General features: G+C 36.7%; 2 protein-coding genes across 2 annotated transcripts; one reads left to right on the plus strand and one right to left on the minus strand.

The window, feature by feature from the left end:
• The first annotated feature begins 791 nt into the window (after window positions 1-791).
• LOC138879647 (uncharacterized mitochondrial protein AtMg00810-like) lies at window positions 792-1334 on the plus strand. The gene has a single exon (XM_070159265.1). The coding sequence runs from the start codon at window positions 792-794 to the stop codon at window positions 1332-1334; it is 543 nt and encodes a 180-aa protein (XP_070015366.1).
• A 12057-nt stretch (window positions 1335-13391) lies between these two features.
• LOC104248083 (peroxidase 46-like) lies at window positions 13392-17868 on the minus strand. The gene is made up of 4 exons (XM_009804273.2): window positions 17529-17868; window positions 16649-16828; window positions 15742-15907; window positions 13392-13977 (listed from the first exon to the last, which is right to left on the minus strand). Exons 1-4 carry the CDS (start codon window positions 17778-17780, stop codon window positions 13565-13567), a joined length of 1011 nt encoding a protein of 336 aa, XP_009802575.1. The 5' UTR covers window positions 17781-17868; the 3' UTR covers window positions 13392-13564.
• Between the last annotated feature and the right edge of the window lie 3211 nt (window positions 17869-21079).

Raw genomic sequence — 21079 nt, forward strand, 5'->3', positions numbered from 1 at the left:
ATGCCCAGTTAAACAATCATATAAAATGAAACAAAGGGAATACTACTAATATAGATGTAGAAAAATAGGTATGAGTAGTCTAATTTCAAGCAATTCGACTTGCTAAACATATATATACTCTCTACCACTGTAGAACCTGTATCTTTTAAGGAAGCATCAAGAGACATCGGATGGATAGAAGCCATGAAGTAAGAAGTTCATGCTCTAGAAGATAACCATACATGGGAGATAGTAGATCTTTCCCCAGAGAAACAAGCTATTAACTCAAAATGGGTTTATAAGGTCAAGTATAAGGCAAATGGTAAAGTAGACATGTTTAAAGCCAGACTAGTTGCAAAAGGTTATACACAAAAGGAAGGTCAAGGCTACCATGAAACATTCTCCCCGGTTGCTAAGATGATGACAGTTAGAATAATCATCAGTTTAACAGCTGCTGAAGGATGGAATTTCTATCAAATGGATGTAAACAATGCATTCTTGCAATGTGATCTAGTTGAAGAAGTCTACATGGATCAACCTCAGCGATTCCATAGGCAGAGGGAGACCAAAATGTGTTGATTACACAAATCTCCATACAGCTTAAAGCATGCATCAAGGCAATGGAACATTAAATTAACTAATGCATTGATTAGTGTTGGATACTTACATAGTGCCTATGATCAATCCCTATTCATAAGAAGACAAATACAGATATAGTCATTACATTAGTCTATGTTGATGATATTTTGATCACCGGGAGTAATAGCGCACTGGTGAATGAAGTAAAGACCACCTTACACAACAATTTTAAAATGAAAGATCTGGGAGAGCTGAAATATTTTTTGGGGATAGAGGTTATGAGATCTAAGAAAGGTATAAAAAGTGCTCTAGAGCTCATTTCAGATACAAGCTTAAGTGGTGCAAAACTTGCTAATTCATCACTTGAGCAAAATTTGAAGCTTACAATAGTCGACTATGACAATCATATGGGAAAAGCAGGAGATGAAGTATTGAAGGATATCAGTGGCTATCAAAGAATGATAGGAAATCTGATTTATTTGACAATAACTAGGCCAAACATCTGTTTTGCAGTAGAATTGTTAAGCAAATTCATGCAACATCCAAAACAGTCTCACCTAGAGGTAGTCAGGAAAGTTGTAAGATACATCAAGAGGTCACCAGGAATGCGTATATTTCTAAGACGAGGATCACTAGCACAAGTCACTGCCTATTATGATTCTGACTGGGCTGCATGCCCAAACACAAGAAGGTCAGTGACTAGCTATGTGATTAAGATGGAAGATTCCTTGATTTCATGGAAATCAAAGAAGTGGCATACTGTTAGCAGAATATAGAAGTATGGCAACAATTACTGCAAAAGTTGTTTGGCTAGTGGGACTAATAATGGAGCTTAATGTGGCAGTGTAAGAACCAGTAATAATATATACATATAGTAAAGCAGTGATGCACATAGCATCAAATCCAATTTATCATGAGTGGACCAAATATTTTGAAATAGATTGCCATTTTTGAGGGAGAAGATCAAAGAATGACTAATTGCACCTGACTATGTTTCCATGAACGAGCAGATTGTAGATGTGATGACCAAGGGACTAGGAGTAGGTCAACATCATCTTTTGATGTCCAAACTAGGAGTGTTAGATGTGTTTCACTCTCCAGCTTGAGGGGAAGTATCAAAACTGTGAGGACCAATTTGTAATTAGTTGGAGACCAAACAGTAATTAGTATTAGTTACACTGTTAGTTGGGAAAGTCTGTTGTGAGAGCACGTGAGTTGGTTATAAATAGTACACCTCGCAAAATCTGTTAGGTAATTCAATTTCATTTATTCTACAATACTGAAGAAAGCTCCGCCTTTTGCTCTATACTATCTCTAGAATTCTCGTCGATCAATCTCTGTTATTTGTTGCATGCTTGAGAATTGTTAATGTTTAGTGAATTCAAAATCTAACAATATACTTATGTCTCTTGCTCTGCGACATTCTTAATTTGAGTTTCGAACATAAATGTTAGGCATACTTTACCAAAAATAACTGTTGTTTTGTGTTCTCTGTTCATCTTATATTGCCATTATTTTATTTTTAGTGTTTTTTATATAAACAAAAGAATGGTACCATCCTACGACATTCTCTTAAAGTTATTTCACTTTGACATGTTAATTTAACATCAAAATTCCAAGAATACTTTTGTATGTGCCAAAAGTCTATGTTTCTTCCTTTATTAAACACTATGCCCGGTTAAACAATCATATAAAATGAAACAAAGGAAATACTACTAATGGAGACGTAGAAAAATAGGTATGTGTATTGGGAAAAATTGAGTTTATATTAAAAGATGATGTGGCATGACACGTGGATTAGTTAAATGGTCAAAGCGCAGCAATTGACTAAGAGGCACGGATGGAAACAACCACGGGAAGAAGAATTTAAATAGGCACGAGACAACGTATAGATACGAGTCTCGTACCAATTTAAATTATCTACAGCCAACGGATAGAAGGCATTGAAAGCAAAGATCTGGTGACAGAAAGGAGTCCAAATTCATTATTAAATACTTGATACGTTATGAAGTCGGTATTTAATAGGAATGATTGTATAACGGCTTATTTAATATCATTTATTACTCATGATTATATCATTAAAGCTGAGGCTTCATTCCTTTACCTAGAATTATCTATAAAAGGAAGAAGTATCATCATTTGTAAGGACACGGAATACTATTGAGAATTTATTGAAATATACATCTATTTGCTTCTTTACCATCGTTCTCAAAAGTATTTTATTTTTGTCTCCTGATTATCAGTAACCCGAATTTCTTTTTAGCTTTGACCAAAGACTCAGATTTTTGGTTAAACAAATTGGTTCCGTTACCGGGAATCTGATAATCTTTCCTTTTAAACTACATCTTATCTATTAGGCGTCACCATGTCAAACAACAATGCCAACAACAATAGTAACAACACATTGGGAAACCATGAGAATCAAATACATCAAAATCAAGATAATGTGGTTCCCTCTCCTCTAAATTCACCACGTCAATCTCGTGAAGGCACTCCTGTTACTGAATCACGTGCTGATCAACAAGAGCAATCTGAACATTTTGAAGGAGTTACAACTGAAGCTTTGCAAAAGCTAATTGATGCACAGGTCGGCAAAGCTCTTCAGGCACTTGTTAGTCGATTGCCTGCTGCGCCACCTACACCAACTCCTAATAATAATACATTGGAGAACCCCCGTTCTGGTCTTGATAATTCTGGAAACGGAGCAACCCCCAGTGAACCACAAGAAGGGGGACCAGGTAATTTAAATAATTCGTATTTGCAAAATTTAGTACTAACCTTGCAGAAACAGCTTAAGGAACAAAATGAGCGTATTGAACAAATCCCTGGAGTTCCACCTGTAATAAAAGGAGTAGACATGGACAAATACTCACAACAACCATGGAAGCCTAGTGCTGCTCCCCTTCCAATTCCGAAAAAGTTCAAAATGCCTGACATCCCGAAATATGATGGTACTACAGACCCACGTGACCACGTAACTGCATTTACAACCGGGTAAAAGGCAACGACTTGACCAAACAAGAAATTGAATCAGTATTGGTCAAGAAATTTGGAGAAACACTCACCAAGGGTGCATTAACCTGGTATTCTCTTTTATCTGAAAATTCTATTAATTCTTTTGCTGAGCTTGCAGATTCTTTTATTAAAGCACATTCGGGAGCACAAAAGGTTGAGAAAAGGATGGAAGATATTTTCAAAATCAAACAAGGGGATTCGGAGTTGCTTAGAAACTTCGTTGATAGATTCCAGCGTGAAAGAATGACTCTACCTCGTGTGCCTGACAATTGGGCTGCTATAGCTTTTGCAAGTAATTTAAATGACAAAAGTTCTGAAGCCACGAGATGACTCAAAGAAAGTCTTAGAGAATTTCCTGCAACCACATGGAATGATGTTTACAACAGGTATAGTACGAAGCTGCGGATCGAAGAAGATACGTAAGCTCCATCATGAAGAAAGGGGCGGTACTCGAAGGTCAGAAATTGAAAAAAGATCAGGTAAAAATAGGTACGATCCATATATGGGACCCGCAGGAAAGGACCTACGGTCGAAATAAGATAGCCAGCAATATGATCAAAAATCAAGGAATCGGGATTCTGGTTCTTCTTCAAAGTTCAGGAATGATCGGAACAGACAAGAATCACGAGATGATGACAGGAGTTTAAAGGCACGATTCGGTGGATATAATTTTAATTTCTCTACCTCCGAGCTCGTAGCTGTTTTAAGAAGCATGGGAGATAAGGTACGGTGGCCAAAAGAGATGCGGTCAAATCCAAGTAAACGCAATCCGGATCATTGGTGCGAATTTCACAACGATCACGGGCACAAAACTTCAAAATGCAGATTCCTGCAGAGTGAAGTGGATCATTTATTAAAGCAAGGGTACCTTACTGAGTTATTTAGTGAGAAAGGAAAACAAGCTTATATGAAAAACAGACAAGATCCACCACAACCTCCTTCACCCAAAAGGACAGTGAATGTCATAAGCGGGGGAGAGGACATTCATGGCGTAACCTATACAGCCTCCAACAAGGTTTCTAAGGTAACAATTACACACGGGAAACGAGTGCGGCAGGTCCTTGAAAATGAAAGTATTTCATTTGATGACGCTGATACCGAAGGAGTAACAACTCCACATAATGACGCACTGGTAATATCTTTACTTGTACATGAAACTAATGTAAAACGAGTTTTGATTGATCCAGGGAGTTCTGTAAACATTATATTATTAAGGGTACTACGAGAGATGCAAGCTGAAGACAAAATGATACCCAAGGCGCACACCTTGTCAGGCTTTGACAATTAAAGTGTAGTAACAAAAGGTGAGGTATTTCTAACAACTTTTGCTATGGGTGTTGTGAAGGAAACTAAATTTCAGGTAGTTGATATGGAAATGGCCTAAAATATGATCATGGGGAGAACATGGATACACTATATGGACGCTGTCCCATCAACTCTACATCAGGTTATTAAATTCCCATCACCATGGGGAATTTGCCAAATTCGTGGGGATCAGCAGATGGCTAAAAGTGTCAATGCTGTAACAAATACGAGCACCGAGAATAAAGAAAAGTAGCAATTACAGGAAACAGTTGAAGGTAAAAAAGATCAAACTTCACCTGAATAGGAAAAGACGGATTTGGACTCAAGACCTGACACAATTCAAGAACCTGAAGAAAATGAAAGCATCAAACGACAATTGAAGATCTTGAGGCAGTGATGTTATTTGATCAATGGCCTGAACGAAAGGTTTATGTCGGGGCCAATTTAAGCACGAACATGCGAGGTATGATAATCGAATTTTTAAAAGCTAACTTAGACTGCTTTTCTTGGTCCCACGCTGACATGACAGGTATTCCACCAAATATGGTCACTCACAAACTCAATGAGGACCCCTCTTTCACACCAATAAAGCAAAAGAAACGGAAACAAGGTGCTTTCAAGAACCAGGTGATTCAGGAGGAAGTCCAAAAGTTATTAAAAATCGGATCAATCCGTGAGGTAAAATATCCTACTTGGTTAGCTAATACGGTGGTCGTACCCAAGAAAAATGGTAAGTGGCGTGTTTGTGTAGATTATACCTATTTAAATAAAGCCTGTCCAAAAGATTCCTTTCCCTTACCGCATATAGATCAACTAATTGATGCAACTGCAGGTCATGAACTTTTAAGTTTTTTAGATGCATACTCAGGATATAATCAGATTAAAATGGATCCTGGTGATGAAGAAAAAACTTCTTTCATCACAGACAGGGGGACTTACTGTTATAAGGTAATGCCCTTTGGCCTCAAAAATGTTGGGGCAACCTATCAAAGGTTGGTCACCAAAATGTTCCAAGAACATTTAGGGAAAACGATGGAGGTATATATAGACGATATGCTCGTCAAAACCCAGCAATCTCATGATCATATTTCTCATCTATCTGTTACTTTTGAAATTTTGCGAAAATTTAATATGAAACTCAACCCAGAAAAATGTGCATTTGGAGTTGCATCAGGTAAGTTTTTGGGTTTTCTTGTTTCTAATCGTGGTATTGAAGTGAATCCTTCTCAGATCAAAGCAATAGAAGAAATCCCGGATATACTTACTAATAAAAAGGAAGTACAAAGATTAACGGGAAGAATTGCAGCTTTGGGGAGATTTATTTCCAAATCCTCGGAAAGGTGTTTTAAGTTTTTCTCTGCACTTAAAAAGCAAGATCATTTTGAATGGAATGAAGATTGTCAACAAGCTCTTAGAAATTTGAAAGCTTATTTGTCAAAACCACCGTTGTTGGCAAAACCGAAGGTGGGGGAAAAACTTCTCATTTATTTGACTGTGTCTGAAGTCGCAGTAAGTGCTGTTTTAGTCCGCGAGGACCAAGGTAAACAATATCATATTTATTATGTAAGTAAGTCCTTATTGGAAGCTGAGACACAATACCCACAGCTAGAAAAATTAGCATTAGCTTTGATCATGGCATCTAGAAAGTTAAGACCTTATTTTCAATGTCATCCCATTGTAGTTGTTACAGCTTTTCCACTTCGAAATATATTGCATAAACACGAACTTTCAGGAAGATTAGCAAAATGGGCTATAGAACTAAGTGAGTATGAAGTTATTTATCAACCCAGGACCGCTATAAAGTCTCAGGTACTAGCTGATTTCGTGGCTGATTTTAGCCAGGGGATGCATTTAGAAGCAGAAAAAGAATTATTAGTTTTTAATGGTGCGAACCCGGGGACTTGGGTTTTATACACTGACGGTTCATCTAATGTAAAAGGGGCAGGCTTAGGAATAGTCCTCGTACCACCTGCGGGTGAGACCATTAGACAGGCTATAAAATGTCATTCTATAACTAACAATGAAGCAGAATATGAAGCTGTAATTGCAGGTTTAGAATTGGCACGAGAACTCGGCATAACACAGATTATAATCAAGAGTGATTCTCAACTCGTGGTTAATCAGATGCTGGGGACTTATACAGCCAGAGAGTCACGAATGCAAGAATACCTCGCAAAGGTACGGGAGTTAATAAAGCAATTCCAAACTTGGAAAGTAGTGCAGATCCCAAGAGATGAGAATGTAGAGGCAGATGCTTTAGCAAACCTTGCATCCGCAGCAGACGTGGCAAACAATACAGATGCTTCAGTCATACATCTATTTCATTCCGTTCTTGAACCTGATAAAAACGAGGTAAATTTTAATCATCTAACATGGGATTGGAGAAATGAAATTGTTGCCTTCTTACAGCACGGAACCGTGCCTAATGACAAAGGAAAGGCTTACGCGCTTCGCAAAAAAGCTGCACGATATTGTTTATATCAAGGTAATCTTTATCGAAAGATGTTCGGCGGACCACTAGCAAGGTGTCTCGGTCCCTCTCAAACCGAATATGTCATGAGAGAAGTACATGAAGGACATTGTGGGAATCACGCAGGAGGACGGTCACTGGTAAGAACGTTAATTCGCACAGGATATTATTGGCCTAAGATGGAAGAAGAGGCAACCAGTTTCGTGTCCAAATGTGATAAATGTCAAAGGTACGGCAATAATATGCACAGACCAGCTGAGTTACTACATCCTGTTTTAGCCCCTTGGCCCTTTATGAAATGGGGAATGGATATCGTAGGTCCACTTCCACAAGCAAAAGGTCAGGTAAAATTTCTACTTGTACTTACAGATTATTTCACTAAATGGGTAGAAGCAGGGGCATTTAAACAGGTACGAGAAAAAGAAGTTAAAGACTTCATATGGCGAAATATAATATGCCGCTTTGGAGTACCAAAGGAGATCGTGTGTGACAATGGACCACAATTTATTGGAGCACAAGTTACAGAATTTCTTCGAAGTTGGCAGATCAAAAGAATAACGTCTACGCAATATCATCCAGTGGGGAATGGACAAGAAGAATCAACTAACAAAGTTATTATTAATAACTTGAAAAAGAGGTTACAAGATTCAAAAGGTAATTGGCCTGAGGTGTTACCTGGAGTACTATGGGCTTATCGTACAACGACCAAAACAGGCACTGGAGAAACACCATTTTCGATGGTTTATGGTACGGAAGCCTTAATTCCAGTTGAAATAGGTGAGCCAAGCACACGATACGATCAGGCAACGGAGGAATCTAATAATGAAGAGATGCGGGTTAGCCTAGATTTACTTGAAGGAAGAAGAGAAGCTGCTTTGATAAGAATGGCAGCACAAAAGCAAGTAATAGAACGATATTACAATAGGAAAGCACGCCTCAGATTTTTCAAAATTGGGGACTTCGTGCTTAAAAAGGTGTTCCAATCTGCAAAAGCTGCTAACTCAGGAAAGCTAAGTCCAACATGGGATGGACCATACAAAGTCTGTGGCATTGCGGGAAAAGGAGCATACCAGTTGGAAACAATGGATGGTAAAATTTTACCCTCACATTGGAATGCTGTCCACTTAAAAAGATATTACTTTTAAGAAAGTACCTACGGTCAGGTATCATCATGTTAAAATTTCTCTATTGGTTTATTAATATTTTACTAACGATTTTAGATGCTAGGCAAAATATCCTAACTCGTGCCAAATGAAGAGTCACAACCTGCAAGGCAAAATGGAGTATTCTTAAATTCCTAGCCCAGGGTTGCAATTAATCTGATGGAAATACACACGAGTCAGACAATCTTCATCTATAATCGCACCGTCGAGTCCCGTATATCTTTCTGTTTCAGGAAAAGGGCCAAAGTAAAAGAAATAAACAAATGCTCGAGGCTTCATACTTCACCTCTCAAACACTTGGGGGACTACATATTATACACAGATATGTGTAGAAAGAGACAGATACGAGTATCGAATAAAAATAGGCTACAAAGAAGCAAGTGTTGAGAAAAAGTTACGAAGTCTTCAGCATTCATGAGAACAACAGAGTCATCTCTCAAACTCATAAACAAAGTCACCTCTCAAACCCTTCTTAACATGTAAAGATAGGGTCATGACTATGTACTGAAACAGGTTATGAAGAAAAACCTTGTTTATTTTATGTTATTTACAAATCTGTTACAAGAAAAACAGTTACGAGAAAGTTGTAGATGTATTGTAATACATGTAACAGTCAAACACTTGTTAAAAGTTTATGAATAAAAACTTGCCAAAGTTGTTTCATATAAAACGTGTGTTTTCCTATTACTTTCATCGTATTATAACACCATTATGAAGTTGAGACGTCTTCTTCATTAAGTGTCGATAAAATAAAAGGGCCCTCTTTTATAAGCCTCATGTTAATAAGTCATGAGAAGTATCATAAAGCATTTTCAAAGGATAAAAATGCTAAACTATTCTATAAGTCCTAAATAAGTAAGCTAAAGGCAAGAATAGAACACATTGCAGTACTAACAAAACTTCTTAATATAATTAAAAAGACTAAGTAGAAACTTAGTCAATTAAAGTTTATACAAGTGCCCCATTATGATAACTTGGGACTTTCACCAAAAAATCCCTTAAAAAACTAAGGGATAAAACCATCATTCAATTGAAGGGATCAGCACATCAGAAGTTGCAATATTTATTTCACTTTCATCCACAGGCACGGTGGCAACTTCTGAAGAAGCAGCAACAGGAACGATTTCAGCAGAGCTTGAGATGTTAGGATCAATGAGGGAAACAAGAGTCACGGAAGCTTCAACTTCCACAGACTGGGTCATAGAAGTTTCACCCTCTGAAGCTGGAATTGCAACGTTTTCAGCTGAAGCAGGAATTGTAATCCCAATTGCTGCAGTATGCACTTCTTCATTTAAAAGTTCTTCTGTTCCAGGAACTTCAAGTGCAGGAGAAGGAGTATCAGCAGACTGTTGGCTTTTCTCGATGGTATCTATGACTTTGGCCAGTTCAGACTGCAAGTCAAAACCTTCTTGAGCAGCTTCCGTCAAAGCATCACGACGAGATTTCAGGAAAGCCCAACTCACTTCTATGTTAAAATTTTCCTCTAGAAGTCCATATTCCTTTTCCCACATAGCAAGATCGTTTTTTAAGATTTGATATTCAGCTAAATGGGAATCAAGGGAAGCTTCAAGAGAAGCATGAGAACTCTTCAAGGCATGAATCTCGTCAGAGGAAGTCTGTAAGTCAGCCTGAGCTTGAGTCAAGCTTTGCACTAACTCTCCTGCATATTCTTCCTTCCTAGCCAAAAGTGCCTTCAGCTCTCTAACTTCTTCACTAGCCCTGGATAATTGTTCTGACAAAGAGCATTCCAAAAGCTCTTTGTCTCTTTTCAATTGGCTTGAAGAGGCTTTGACAGTTGCCAGTTCAGAAGTTAAACCACGGTTTTGCTGCTCCAGGAGATTTTTATCTTCTTGCAACTCCTCTATGGTCCCTTGAGCATTCTCGAACTGCTCTTTCCAATTGGTTGCTTCAAGCTGGGCTCCCCTAGCTATTTCCTCGGCCTCGTGCATAGTCTTTTCAGACTCACGAGCTCTTCTTTCCAGTAGGGAAATTCTTCCCATTAATTCCGTGCCAATAAGATTAGCCTACAGAGGTAAGTCATGGAAATGAGAGATTGAAGATAATTTTTTTTAAAAAAAAAAAAACTTGTTGGTAAAAATACCTTAAAAGTAGAATGAACTACGTCATTCATCAGAGTTAAGCAGCTATGGCTCTCCATCTTCTTCTTCTCGATATCTCCAATTAGAGGTTCGAGCCAAACATCGGCTCTGCCGGTCTTCCTCAAGAGGCTATAATTGGCAGGAACCTCCAAAGTAACACTTCTCATAGTCATACCTCCACTGCTAGAACCTGTCTCTGTATGATGAACAGAGGGAAGAGGAGCAGTGGAAGGAATGGAAGGAAAAGATGTAGAAACCACAGGAGCAGAAGAAGGTGCGGTAGAAACAACCAAGGGAACGGATATAGGAGCAGTAGAGACTGGCAAAAGAACGGAAGTCGTCAAAACTGGTAACGAAATACTTACGGTTGGCAGAGGAATGGAGGAAATAGGAACAAATGAGGAAAGAGGAGCTTCATCAAAAACAGGGCCGAGCTCGCCACTCTCGAAACCACTGTCAAAAAGATGCTGAATTGATTCATCATTATCTCTAGGTTCGGTGTCCTCATCAGATTGAATCAAAACAGGCTCGGTGGCGGAGGTACGAGCAGGAGTGTTTTCAATTTCATCATCAATGATTATTCGTCTCCTGACCCTCGGCCTGGTAATTAGGGAGGTATTCTCCTCTTCTTCTTCAGAACTTTCCTTTGCAGCTTTCCTTTTAGGCAGCAAGGCTCGAGCCTTATCCAAATCAAGAGCAGCATTCGCAGACATGCGAATGGCCATAGCTACTTCAGCTGTCATTCCTCTAATGCCAAATCCTGATTAAAGGATGGATATACATGATTAAAGTTGAGGAAAAAGCGCTTAACATGTAAAAAAAAAAATTATAAAAGAGGGGATACCGTGTGTTTTGACTTTCCAGCCATGTAAGGAAGAAATTGATTTCCAAGATCTCTGCTCCCTAGAAGCAATCTTCAAAAGTGAGTCTACCCAACCACGAAAGTTGGGAATAGGTTCCACATCTCCCATGGTTGCTACAAAAAACCAAGAAGGGACGAGATTAAAAAACAACTTTCTTTTAAAATTCTCAAAAGTAAGTACGGTAAATAAAAGGAAACCTACGTTCAAAATTTCACTTCTCAGGGAAGGGAATATTTGTTTCACCAATCAAGTCCACTGTGCGGACAGCAACATAACGAATATACCATCCACGATCTTTATCATCCTCAGGATTTACCAAAACCTTTTTGCTCCTTGCAGTTAAGGTAAAAACCTCATGGCGTATTAAGTTAGGATGGTATAGATGAATGAGGTGAGAAAAAGTGAAATTGACATTGGCCTTGGAAGATAAATATCTCAAACAAGCCACTGTTCTCCACACCAATGGACCAATTTGGGCCAAACAAATTGTAAAGAAACGACAAAAATCGAGAATAACTGGGTCAATCGGAGGATTGAAACCTAAAGTGAAGGGGTAAGTGTAAACAGAAGAATACCCACTTCTAAAAGAGGAAATTCTTTGATTTGGGGAAGGAATTGACATTCGGAGACTATCCTTCCAGTTACAATCTCTTCTTATGGTGGGGATTGTAAGTTCGGTTACTATTGTTGGGTAAGTATCGGCTCTTTCTAAATTTTTAATTTGTTTTTGAAGAGACGTTTTGTCACTTTCAAAAGACAAATCGCCGGGAACTATATCATCAACTGAGGGTTCTTGAGAAGGATCAAGAATTTCCCTACTTTTAGAAGAAGGGGCTTTTGGGATAGAACTCCTTGAAGAAGAACCAGAGGAGCCGCCTCGCGTAGATTCTAACCCTGTTCGAAGCCTACCTCCTCCGCCTCTTCTGTGTCTAACAGGGGCGTTGGGGAATTGATCTAGAATTGGAACTTTTTTACGGTTAGGGTTTGAAGAAGACATTGTTAAGAAGGAAGTATGTGCTGAAGATTTGTGAAGAAGACAAAGGAGGACAAAGTTATGTGTAAAATGGGAACCGTCAACTTTTTAAGTGTAATGATGAAAAGCCTATAATAAAGGCAGCTATCACTTCGTAAATAGTGAGAGTGAAAAAGTCTCGAAAAAGAGTATGAATAGTGGAATCAATTAGAAAATGACACATGGGCAGAACATTAAATGGAAAAGACTGATGAGACGTTAGTACTGTCATGAGCATTAATTACGGTAAAAATTCCTTTTATATGAAGATCCACTTCCCAATTATTTAATTGATAAAAAAATGGAAAGTGGGGGGACTATCTGTATTGGGAAAAAACTGAGTTTATATTAAAAGATGATGTGACATGACACGTGGATTAGTTAAATGGTCAAAGCGCAGCAATTGACTAAGAGGCACGGATGGAAACAGCCACGGGAAGAAGAATTTAAATAGGCACGAGACAACGTATAGATACGAGTCTCGTACCAATTTAAATTATCTACAGCCAACGGATAGAAGGCATTGAAAGCAAAGATCTGGTGACAGAAAGGAGTCCTAATTCATTATTAAATACTTGATACGTTATGAAGTTGGTATTTAATAGGAATGATTGTATAACGGCTTATTTAATATCATTATTACTCATGATTATATCATTAAAGCTGAGACTTCATTCCTTTACCTAGAATTATCTATAAAAGGAAGAAGTATCATCATTTGTAAGGACACAGAATACTATTGAGAATTTATTGAAATATACATCTATTTGCTTCTTTACCATCGTTCTCAAAAGTATTTTATTTTTGTCTCCTGATTATCAGTAACCCGAATTTCTTTTTAGATATGACCAAAGACTCAGATTTTTGGTTAAACAGTATGAGTAGTCTAATTTCAAGCAATTCGACTTGTTAAACATATATATATTCCTTTCAACAAACGAAGCGTGAAAAGAATTTAAATATTATTAGTTTTAACATCAATAACAGGTCACTTACCATCATTTATAGGCTATCAAGGCAGAAAAGCTAATTACAACAATATAATCTGTTTAATTCTGGCTACTTCTCTATATCACACATTAATTAGTGACTGAACAAGAACCTCTAATCTCTCCTTCATCCCCAGACTTAATTCCAAGATCAGCAAGTCTCACAAAAGACTGACTCCAACCCTGAAAAAAGATGTTCTGATCATCTGCAAAATCCATCACTCTTTTCCTTGTTCTACCATCACTAAACAAAACAGAATCAGATTGGAAAAGTCCCTTATGTGCTGACAAATCTTTGTAATACTGATTGTCAAAGAGTTGAGGGGTTTGGGGATCATTCTTGACAGTAATTGAGGGATTTGCTCCTGCTGGACACTGCTTTGTTAGCTCAGCTGCGTATTCTCTGTCTAAAGATGTGTCAATGAGACTGACATTGCCCTTTGAATCCACTTGAAAACGATCACTAAATGCATTGCAATGTGCTGATCCTATGGTGTGTGCTCCTACAATTTAATTTTGGCATGTATACAACAATGTATCAGTTTCCTCTGTGACACACACACACATACAATGGAATCACGTACTGTTCGAATTGAGCAACTTTGGTGTATGTTATATTTTCAGTCTAGTATTAGTACTATTGTTGTTAGTGAAAAGTCTTGTTTGTACCTTTGATCCTAGCAGAGTACAAGTCCGAGGGTAATTTTAAACCATATTAAAAAGTTGGGGGTAAATTGGAACCTCTTTTTTTTTGGTGAAGAGTTTAGACACGTGGAGTCCATCCATTTCACCCTAGAGCTTCATTAAATTTTAACGATAAGTATACGACGATATTTTCTAATGATAAGGAATGGTCTAAAAGTGCAATAAAGGACAAACTAGAGCAATTTCAAATAGTATAATGGAAAACTTGAACCTTTTTTCCAAGTTTAACTTATATACATACATTTCCAAAAAAATATATACAAATAACTTTTATAAATGAGATTTGCAACTCTAAAAATAAGACGACTTACCTGCTATATCAAGAAATTAAATGTGATACAATATTGTAAAGTTTTATTACTCCTGTCATTGTCTACAAGTTAAACTCATGTAAACAGGATACCCTCTTTAAGTATCAATTTTTTTTTTCCTTTCATTTATAGGATAAACTAATTACAAGACTTAAATTTCCAATTTTTTTAAAAAATAAACCCCTAAAAGCAATTGATTCCCCTACATGTAGAATATAAGACTTAGTAAGAAGCTCTCCTTAAATTCAGACATCCATATACGAATCTATACTAAATCCACAAAGAACTCTAGCATATAACTGCCATAAGGAATTAATGTATCCAGGTACACGTTCCGTTGGGGGAAAAATAATTAAAATTAAACTTTATGTCCGCAAATGCATTATGAGGCTCTATATCTTAATATAATTTTTTTTTTAAAAACTAAGCTAAACAACATTTAAAAAATAAGATACTTATTATCCTTATATCCCTTACAATTTAACCAAATAATAACAGTAATTGTTTGGAACTACCTATGGAAGAAAAGATAAATATTTGGTCGGGTAAGGAATAAATGGCTTTAAATTCTAGTGACCCTACTTGAACCTAATTCACCCCTTGATAAATTACTATCAACTCATAAAGTTGTGGGATCCTAATATTGAAAACCTTGACCACATATTATTACTTCCTCCGTCTCATAATATGTGTCGTGATTCTCTTGTCCACGCTCCTTAAGAAAAAAAATAGTTTTTGACTACTTTACCTTTATTAAATGTTTTCTCAATTTATGTGTCATCTCCATAAGTAATGTGTTTGTAGTCTTCTAAGATAATTAATTATTAAGGATAAAAAGAGAAAAATATAATTAATTTTGTTTTGAACTTCTAAAATAACAAATAATTTGAGATAACTATTTTTAGTAACCACGACATATATTATGAGACGGAGGGAGTAGTAGTCTTCTCAACTTCGAAATTTTTGGCATCTTGTTAATTTGGTGGTATTATATAGGAAGCCGCCTCTAATTGCTGAAATTAACGTATCTATATTGCAATTTTTCTTTATATTTTTTTGTACATAGTAAAAGGGAGGGGAAAGGAGAAGTTCGACACACTTGCATGTACATGCGGAGGTTATCGATACTACTAGACTATAAACCAACTTAATAGTATAAATAACATATCTCTCTCATGCTTAAAATTTAATCATATTAAATGATTCTATGCAAGAAGGGATTTAGAGAGAGAAGTATATATATATATGTACCTGATAAAATAACAAGATCATCCAAAGACAATCCCTTTGCAGAAAATATATTAATCATTTGATCTATTGAGAAACTTGTGTCCACTATATTTGGTCTCACGTTTGAAGCCAAACTAATTTTCCCATCTCTTCTCCCAGTTGGAATTTGAACGTTTGGCCCTCCTGCCTGTTCAAAAACAATGTATTTACTATCAACGGCGGATCTAAGAATTGAAGTTTATGAATTTCTGCAGCTATCTCAAGTTAATAATATACTATAATAATAACTAATAAGTTTAAAGTTAAATATTTACGAATATTTAGTATAATTTTTAATACATACAAGAAAAAATGAACAAAAGCTACAAAGTTCACGTGCTCGTATCTTTCATGGTAGCTCCGCTTCAATTTGCAAACTATAATGTTATTATGAAAACAACAATTACTATTATTACTATGTAACATCAAGTAAGTCGACGTCGTTTATATGGATTTTTATAATTGTTCATGTTCTCTATTTATATCTATTTCGGTCCAATACGGTATAAAATTCTTGTCCAGCACTACAAATTGTAGTATTCAATATTGACTGGTGTATATGAAGCATGTAAAAATTGAAGAAGTCATAATAGGTACAATTCCTTTGTGCGGTATTTTTTCCCCCAATTCGTGAGTTAACAATTATAATCCTTCTTTTATTTCTTGGGTACGACGCTTAATTCCTCAACTTCCTTTTCCATTTTACCTCAATGTAGAAGATAAAAATTGCTTTATTCAGATATACAAAGCATCGTTTTACCATCTATATCTAGTCAACAATTTTGTTGGAGTCATTTATATGAATCCTCGCTACTTCACGTCAACAAATATGAAATAAATCGACAAGCAAAAGAAAAGAATATAGAAAAATGAGCATAGTGGAACTTACGAATTCAACAGCATCTCTAGCAGCCAATGCAATAATATCAGCACAAGAAACAGTTCTAGGGCAAAAGATTTCCAAAACTCTTTTTGCAGATTCTATTACTGAAAATCCTCCAAGTGACTTGTTTGCTGGATCACTTCTCTCTGTTCCATTCCCTTCTAAAAGTATAGATGCATCACAACCCTGATGACATAAAAACATGAATTAAATCTTCATCAATTTTAATTTGGTTAATTTTGTTAGGTGTGCGAACATATTATAACTTTATAGCGCTACCCTTAATTAATGAATGAGACACTTTTTCTGAAAATTGTGCAAGTTTAGATAGTTGGATTACACTTCTATGAGTCAATTGACTCTTTTTTCCATAACCGGCAGTAATTATTAGTACTTTTTTTATATTAAAACTCAATATTGCTGTATGCTAAACAATCTATCAAAAATTTCTTCTTTTCAGAATTACACTATATTATAACAGTTAAACTTTTTTATAACAGCATTTCTATATAATAATACTTCACAATAAAAGCGAAGTTTTTCCGAAACCAATTTTCATGTTATGTTATAATATATGTTCTATAAAACCGCACTTCGATGTAATATTCAAAAACATTCGGAACAAATGAACTATTATAGAGAGATTCGACTGTAATAAGAAACAGATTTTTGACATGAAGCGTGGCGGCGTAAAATGCACTTATTTTGGATAATTACAATTAGTTAGCTCTTCTAGGTAATTTGACAGTATAAAAATTCTATTACACTATCCGTCTATAGAAGTTTAACCCTTTTAGAAAGAAAAAAAAAAAGCAAGAGGATAAATAGGAAAAATTTCAATTTTTGTAAAATGATTATAATGAGTAATAACAGATTAGTAAATTACCTCAACAAAGCAGTCATGGAAAAGGAGACGAAGAAGTTTTCCAGGGAGTGTTGGGTCCATAGAGGAAGCTGATCTCACTGTATTTTTCACCATGAATTCAGCTGTAGGGCAAGATAGTGCATAAAAATCGAAGGAAATGTTTGAAGATGAAGTTGGAAACAGTGTTAACAAACACAAGAAACCAAGAAAGAAAAGTTTGTAGTATTTGTATAAACATAGTGTTTGGTTAACATACATTTGTAGTTTCTCCATATATTTCTGGTGTTTTCAGACAGCTTTCTAATTTGTTCTCTGTAACAATGAAGGGATAAAAGAAAAGGAAGAAAAAAGACTGGATGTTGGACTGGTCTGAATAATGATGGTGAAGATGAAGAAGGAAGAATTATTATTTAAAGCTGCATTTATTTGGTTTGGTCATGGCAGGATATCAATGATTTACTCATTTTCTGACAAGGTAGAAAACAGATGAGTTCTAAATGCTAGTGAACATTGTTTTTCTTTTCTTTTTTTGTTTTCTTTATAACAATGTATGTGTTTACCCTAAAAATAGATAACAATTGAATTTATACTGCGGTTTTAAGGACACGTGAATCACTTAGCACAAATTGAGAGAAAACTTAAATTGACAATCGAATTAACTGCGAATATAAATGGAGCAAACCAAATAAAATGTATAACTTTAATCCTTGAGCTAGACTGCCCTCGAATTAAGTGAATATTTCGCCGGAAAATATGAACACAATAATAAGAATATTGAAAGCTTAAGAGAAAGTGAATATATAGCTTTTGTAACGTGAATCTCATGATTACAAAATGATTAGAACCACATTTATATAGTAGAGGAATTCTACTTATGGTACAATTCTAAATACAGAAGAAAATCTCATGATTGGTTAAATGTCCGGTCTTGACTTGATACGTGTCGAGATTTTCGCCACGATCCCTGCCCGGTCACGAATATCTCGGCTTTCTGTTATTCGACTTAGCAGGCTTCCCTCGACCTCGCTCGATTTCGACCCCGCCTCGGTCTCGATCTTGATCGGTCATTTATTCATGAGCTTAGCAATCCATCTCCGTGTCATAGTCCGATACAACGCGAGACCGAGCCTTGGTCTGCCACCCTGGTTTCAATTAGTCATACGAAATTAGGGAAGCCCGATTTTGACCGTATACAGATAGTTCCCTCATTTTTTAGAGTATAATGACAAGAAACGAATTGATTCTTCGAACTTCCCCTCGGTTTACCATGACATAAGCATCGTGACTTGATCGCTGCCAACTCCGCACCACTAATAAGTAGTGAAAGAGGGTCGCAATAGCTTTTGCCCGATTTTTGGGTCGGGATCGATTTCCTCAGAGAGCTAGGAATGGAATTGAGTGTCTATTTAGCTTAGGATTGCGTGATTGTTCCAAATTACACTTCTATTCATTTTTGGGTTTTCTTTATAATTCTACGATTATCAAACTACAAATTATAATTGCAACTAGATTAAGCTAAGAGTAAAATGCTACAAGTTGTATCTAATGGTTTAAAAGGCAATAGGGTAGTGACTTCCGCCTAGGTGGTCAATTGATGGGTAATTACATCTAAGGTACGATTGACATGATTGGGGTGTATGCTATAACCGTTGCTCGATACTACCTACTCTACATCTCTCGGTAGAAAGAGTGATTTTGTCCAATTGACTTTCTCAAGACCAATTGGGTATGCATATATGCTCAAGCAACTAGTGTTCAAGTCAGGTATTACTCTCTCGAGGTTTAACCCTTTAATTGGGACTATCAATTATCTTGAGTCCATCCCAATTCCTTGTTGGATCAATTCTGGAGACTTATGCTCTCTTTCTCAAGAAGAGCCCAAGTCAACTTAGTACAAACTAGTGTTTGAAACCACTGATTTAGTAATTAAACCATGAAATTGATCCAAATAACAAACACCAATAGTCAATCTAATCCTAAATTGCAACACCCATCAATTACCCACACTAGGGTTGAGCCACAACCCTAACTAATGGATCTAGCTACTCATACTTGAAGAGAAAAACAGAGAAGCACATGAAGATGAACACATATTAATTAATTGTTAAACTAAATACAAAGATTCAATGATAAAAAGTAAGTAAAAATGCCCAAAATGGCTACAAAAGATGTTCCTACGAGCGCAGCTGCTGTTCTAAAATGTCTGATGCCTTAAAAATTGAAAAAAAGTTCTATTTATATTAAGCTGGAAAATTTGGACAAAAATGCCCCTACGGGGTTAGTGCGGACCGCCCAGAATGGACTGCGACCGCACTAGGACTCTTGGATTCAAAATCAACTCTCTGAACTTAAGCTCCGCGGACGGCATAGAAGAGACTGCGGCCGCGGTGATTTCTAGTGTGGTCCGCATAAACTTGACCGCGGACCGCACATGCTTCACAACTCCATTTTTCATCTTTTCTAAACCTTGGCTCTGCGGACTGCACAGAATGGTAGTGTGGCCGCATGGACTCCAGTGCGGACTGCACATTGTGTAGTGTGGCCGCATCGCCTTTTAGCTTGAAATGCCAAGTCTCTGAACCTCCTAGTGCGGACCGCACAAAGTGTAGTGCGGCCGCACTGGGCCTCCTTTGCCTAAGTTTGTCTTGTCTTTGGTACTTGTGCAAGTTTCACTCCTTTTGAGCTGATCTTTGACATCTTAGTCACTTTGTGGATCAAACCTGCAATCAAGCACAACTTGTGAGCCTTTTGGGACTATTTTGTATGAATCTATAATTAAAGCGTAAGCAAAAAGGAGTATAAAATGTGTCAAAATACCTAGTTATCAACTCCCCCAAACTTAAGCCTTTGCTTGTCCTCAAGCAAACAAAATAAGACCCACTCCTTAAGGGAAAATCCAAGAATTTTTCAGCTGTCCTAAAGCAACCTCAATTAGCATCAATTGGGACTAACAATTGCACTCAATACATATGAATCATTAACAACCTTTACTCTTTGAAAAACCATAGATCGAGTGCGACACAAGAGCATCAAAAGTTGACTCAACACATCAAAGAACTCTCTCAATTACTTTGGTCATTGTGGAACCCAAACTCACACATCCTCAACTCTCCCCAAGCAAATCTCACCTTTAGAATATTGGCACACAAAATGAGGTTAATGAAAATTCACTCATCTCTCTCAAGAAAAGGTCACAAATCCGGCTCTAAGTACCATATGTTTACTCCTTATGTGAGTATCCGCTAATGCAAGCTTCATTCAACTCAAGATCATATAGGGATTTTGTGGAGAAAATGTGAAGGCTTTTGGTTCAGGGTAGGACATGTTTTGGTCTAAGTGAGTTCCATCTTCCCTTAAGCACTTCTTTTGATTCATTTGGCTCACATTCACTTGACTCTTTGAGTCATTTCACTTCTTTCTAAGGGGTTAGAGAGATACATTATCACTATTTCTTATGCATTTCAAACCTTTTCTCGTTTTTTTAACTTTTCACACCTTTCATTCTTTGCTTTTCTTGAATCCCTTTTTATTCTTTTTCACATTGAGCATTCTTTTTGTCTTTTGCTTTTCTT

This window comes from Nicotiana sylvestris, chromosome 10, assembly GCF_000393655.2.
Source record: "Nicotiana sylvestris chromosome 10, ASM39365v2, whole genome shotgun sequence".
In the NCBI taxonomy this organism is placed as follows: domain Eukaryota; kingdom Viridiplantae; phylum Streptophyta; class Magnoliopsida; order Solanales; family Solanaceae; genus Nicotiana; species Nicotiana sylvestris.

Excerpts from the sequence above, each read along its gene's own strand:
- LOC104248083 (XM_009804273.2), bottom strand. The coding sequence starts at position 17,780 with ATGGAGAAACTACAAATGTATGTTAACCAAACACTATGTTTATACAAA. Across the intron at positions 16,829-17,528 it reads TCCATGACTGCTTTGTTGAG|GGTTGTGATGCATCTATACT; the intron begins GTAATTTACTAA and ends TTATGTCATCAG. Across the intron at positions 13,978-15,741 it reads TGATCTTGTTATTTTATCAG|GAGCACACACCATAGGATCA; the intron begins GTACATATATAT and ends ATTAAATTGTAG.
- LOC138879647 (XM_070159265.1), top strand. The coding sequence starts at position 792 with ATGAAAGATCTGGGAGAGCTGAAATATTTTTTGGGGATAGAGGTTATG.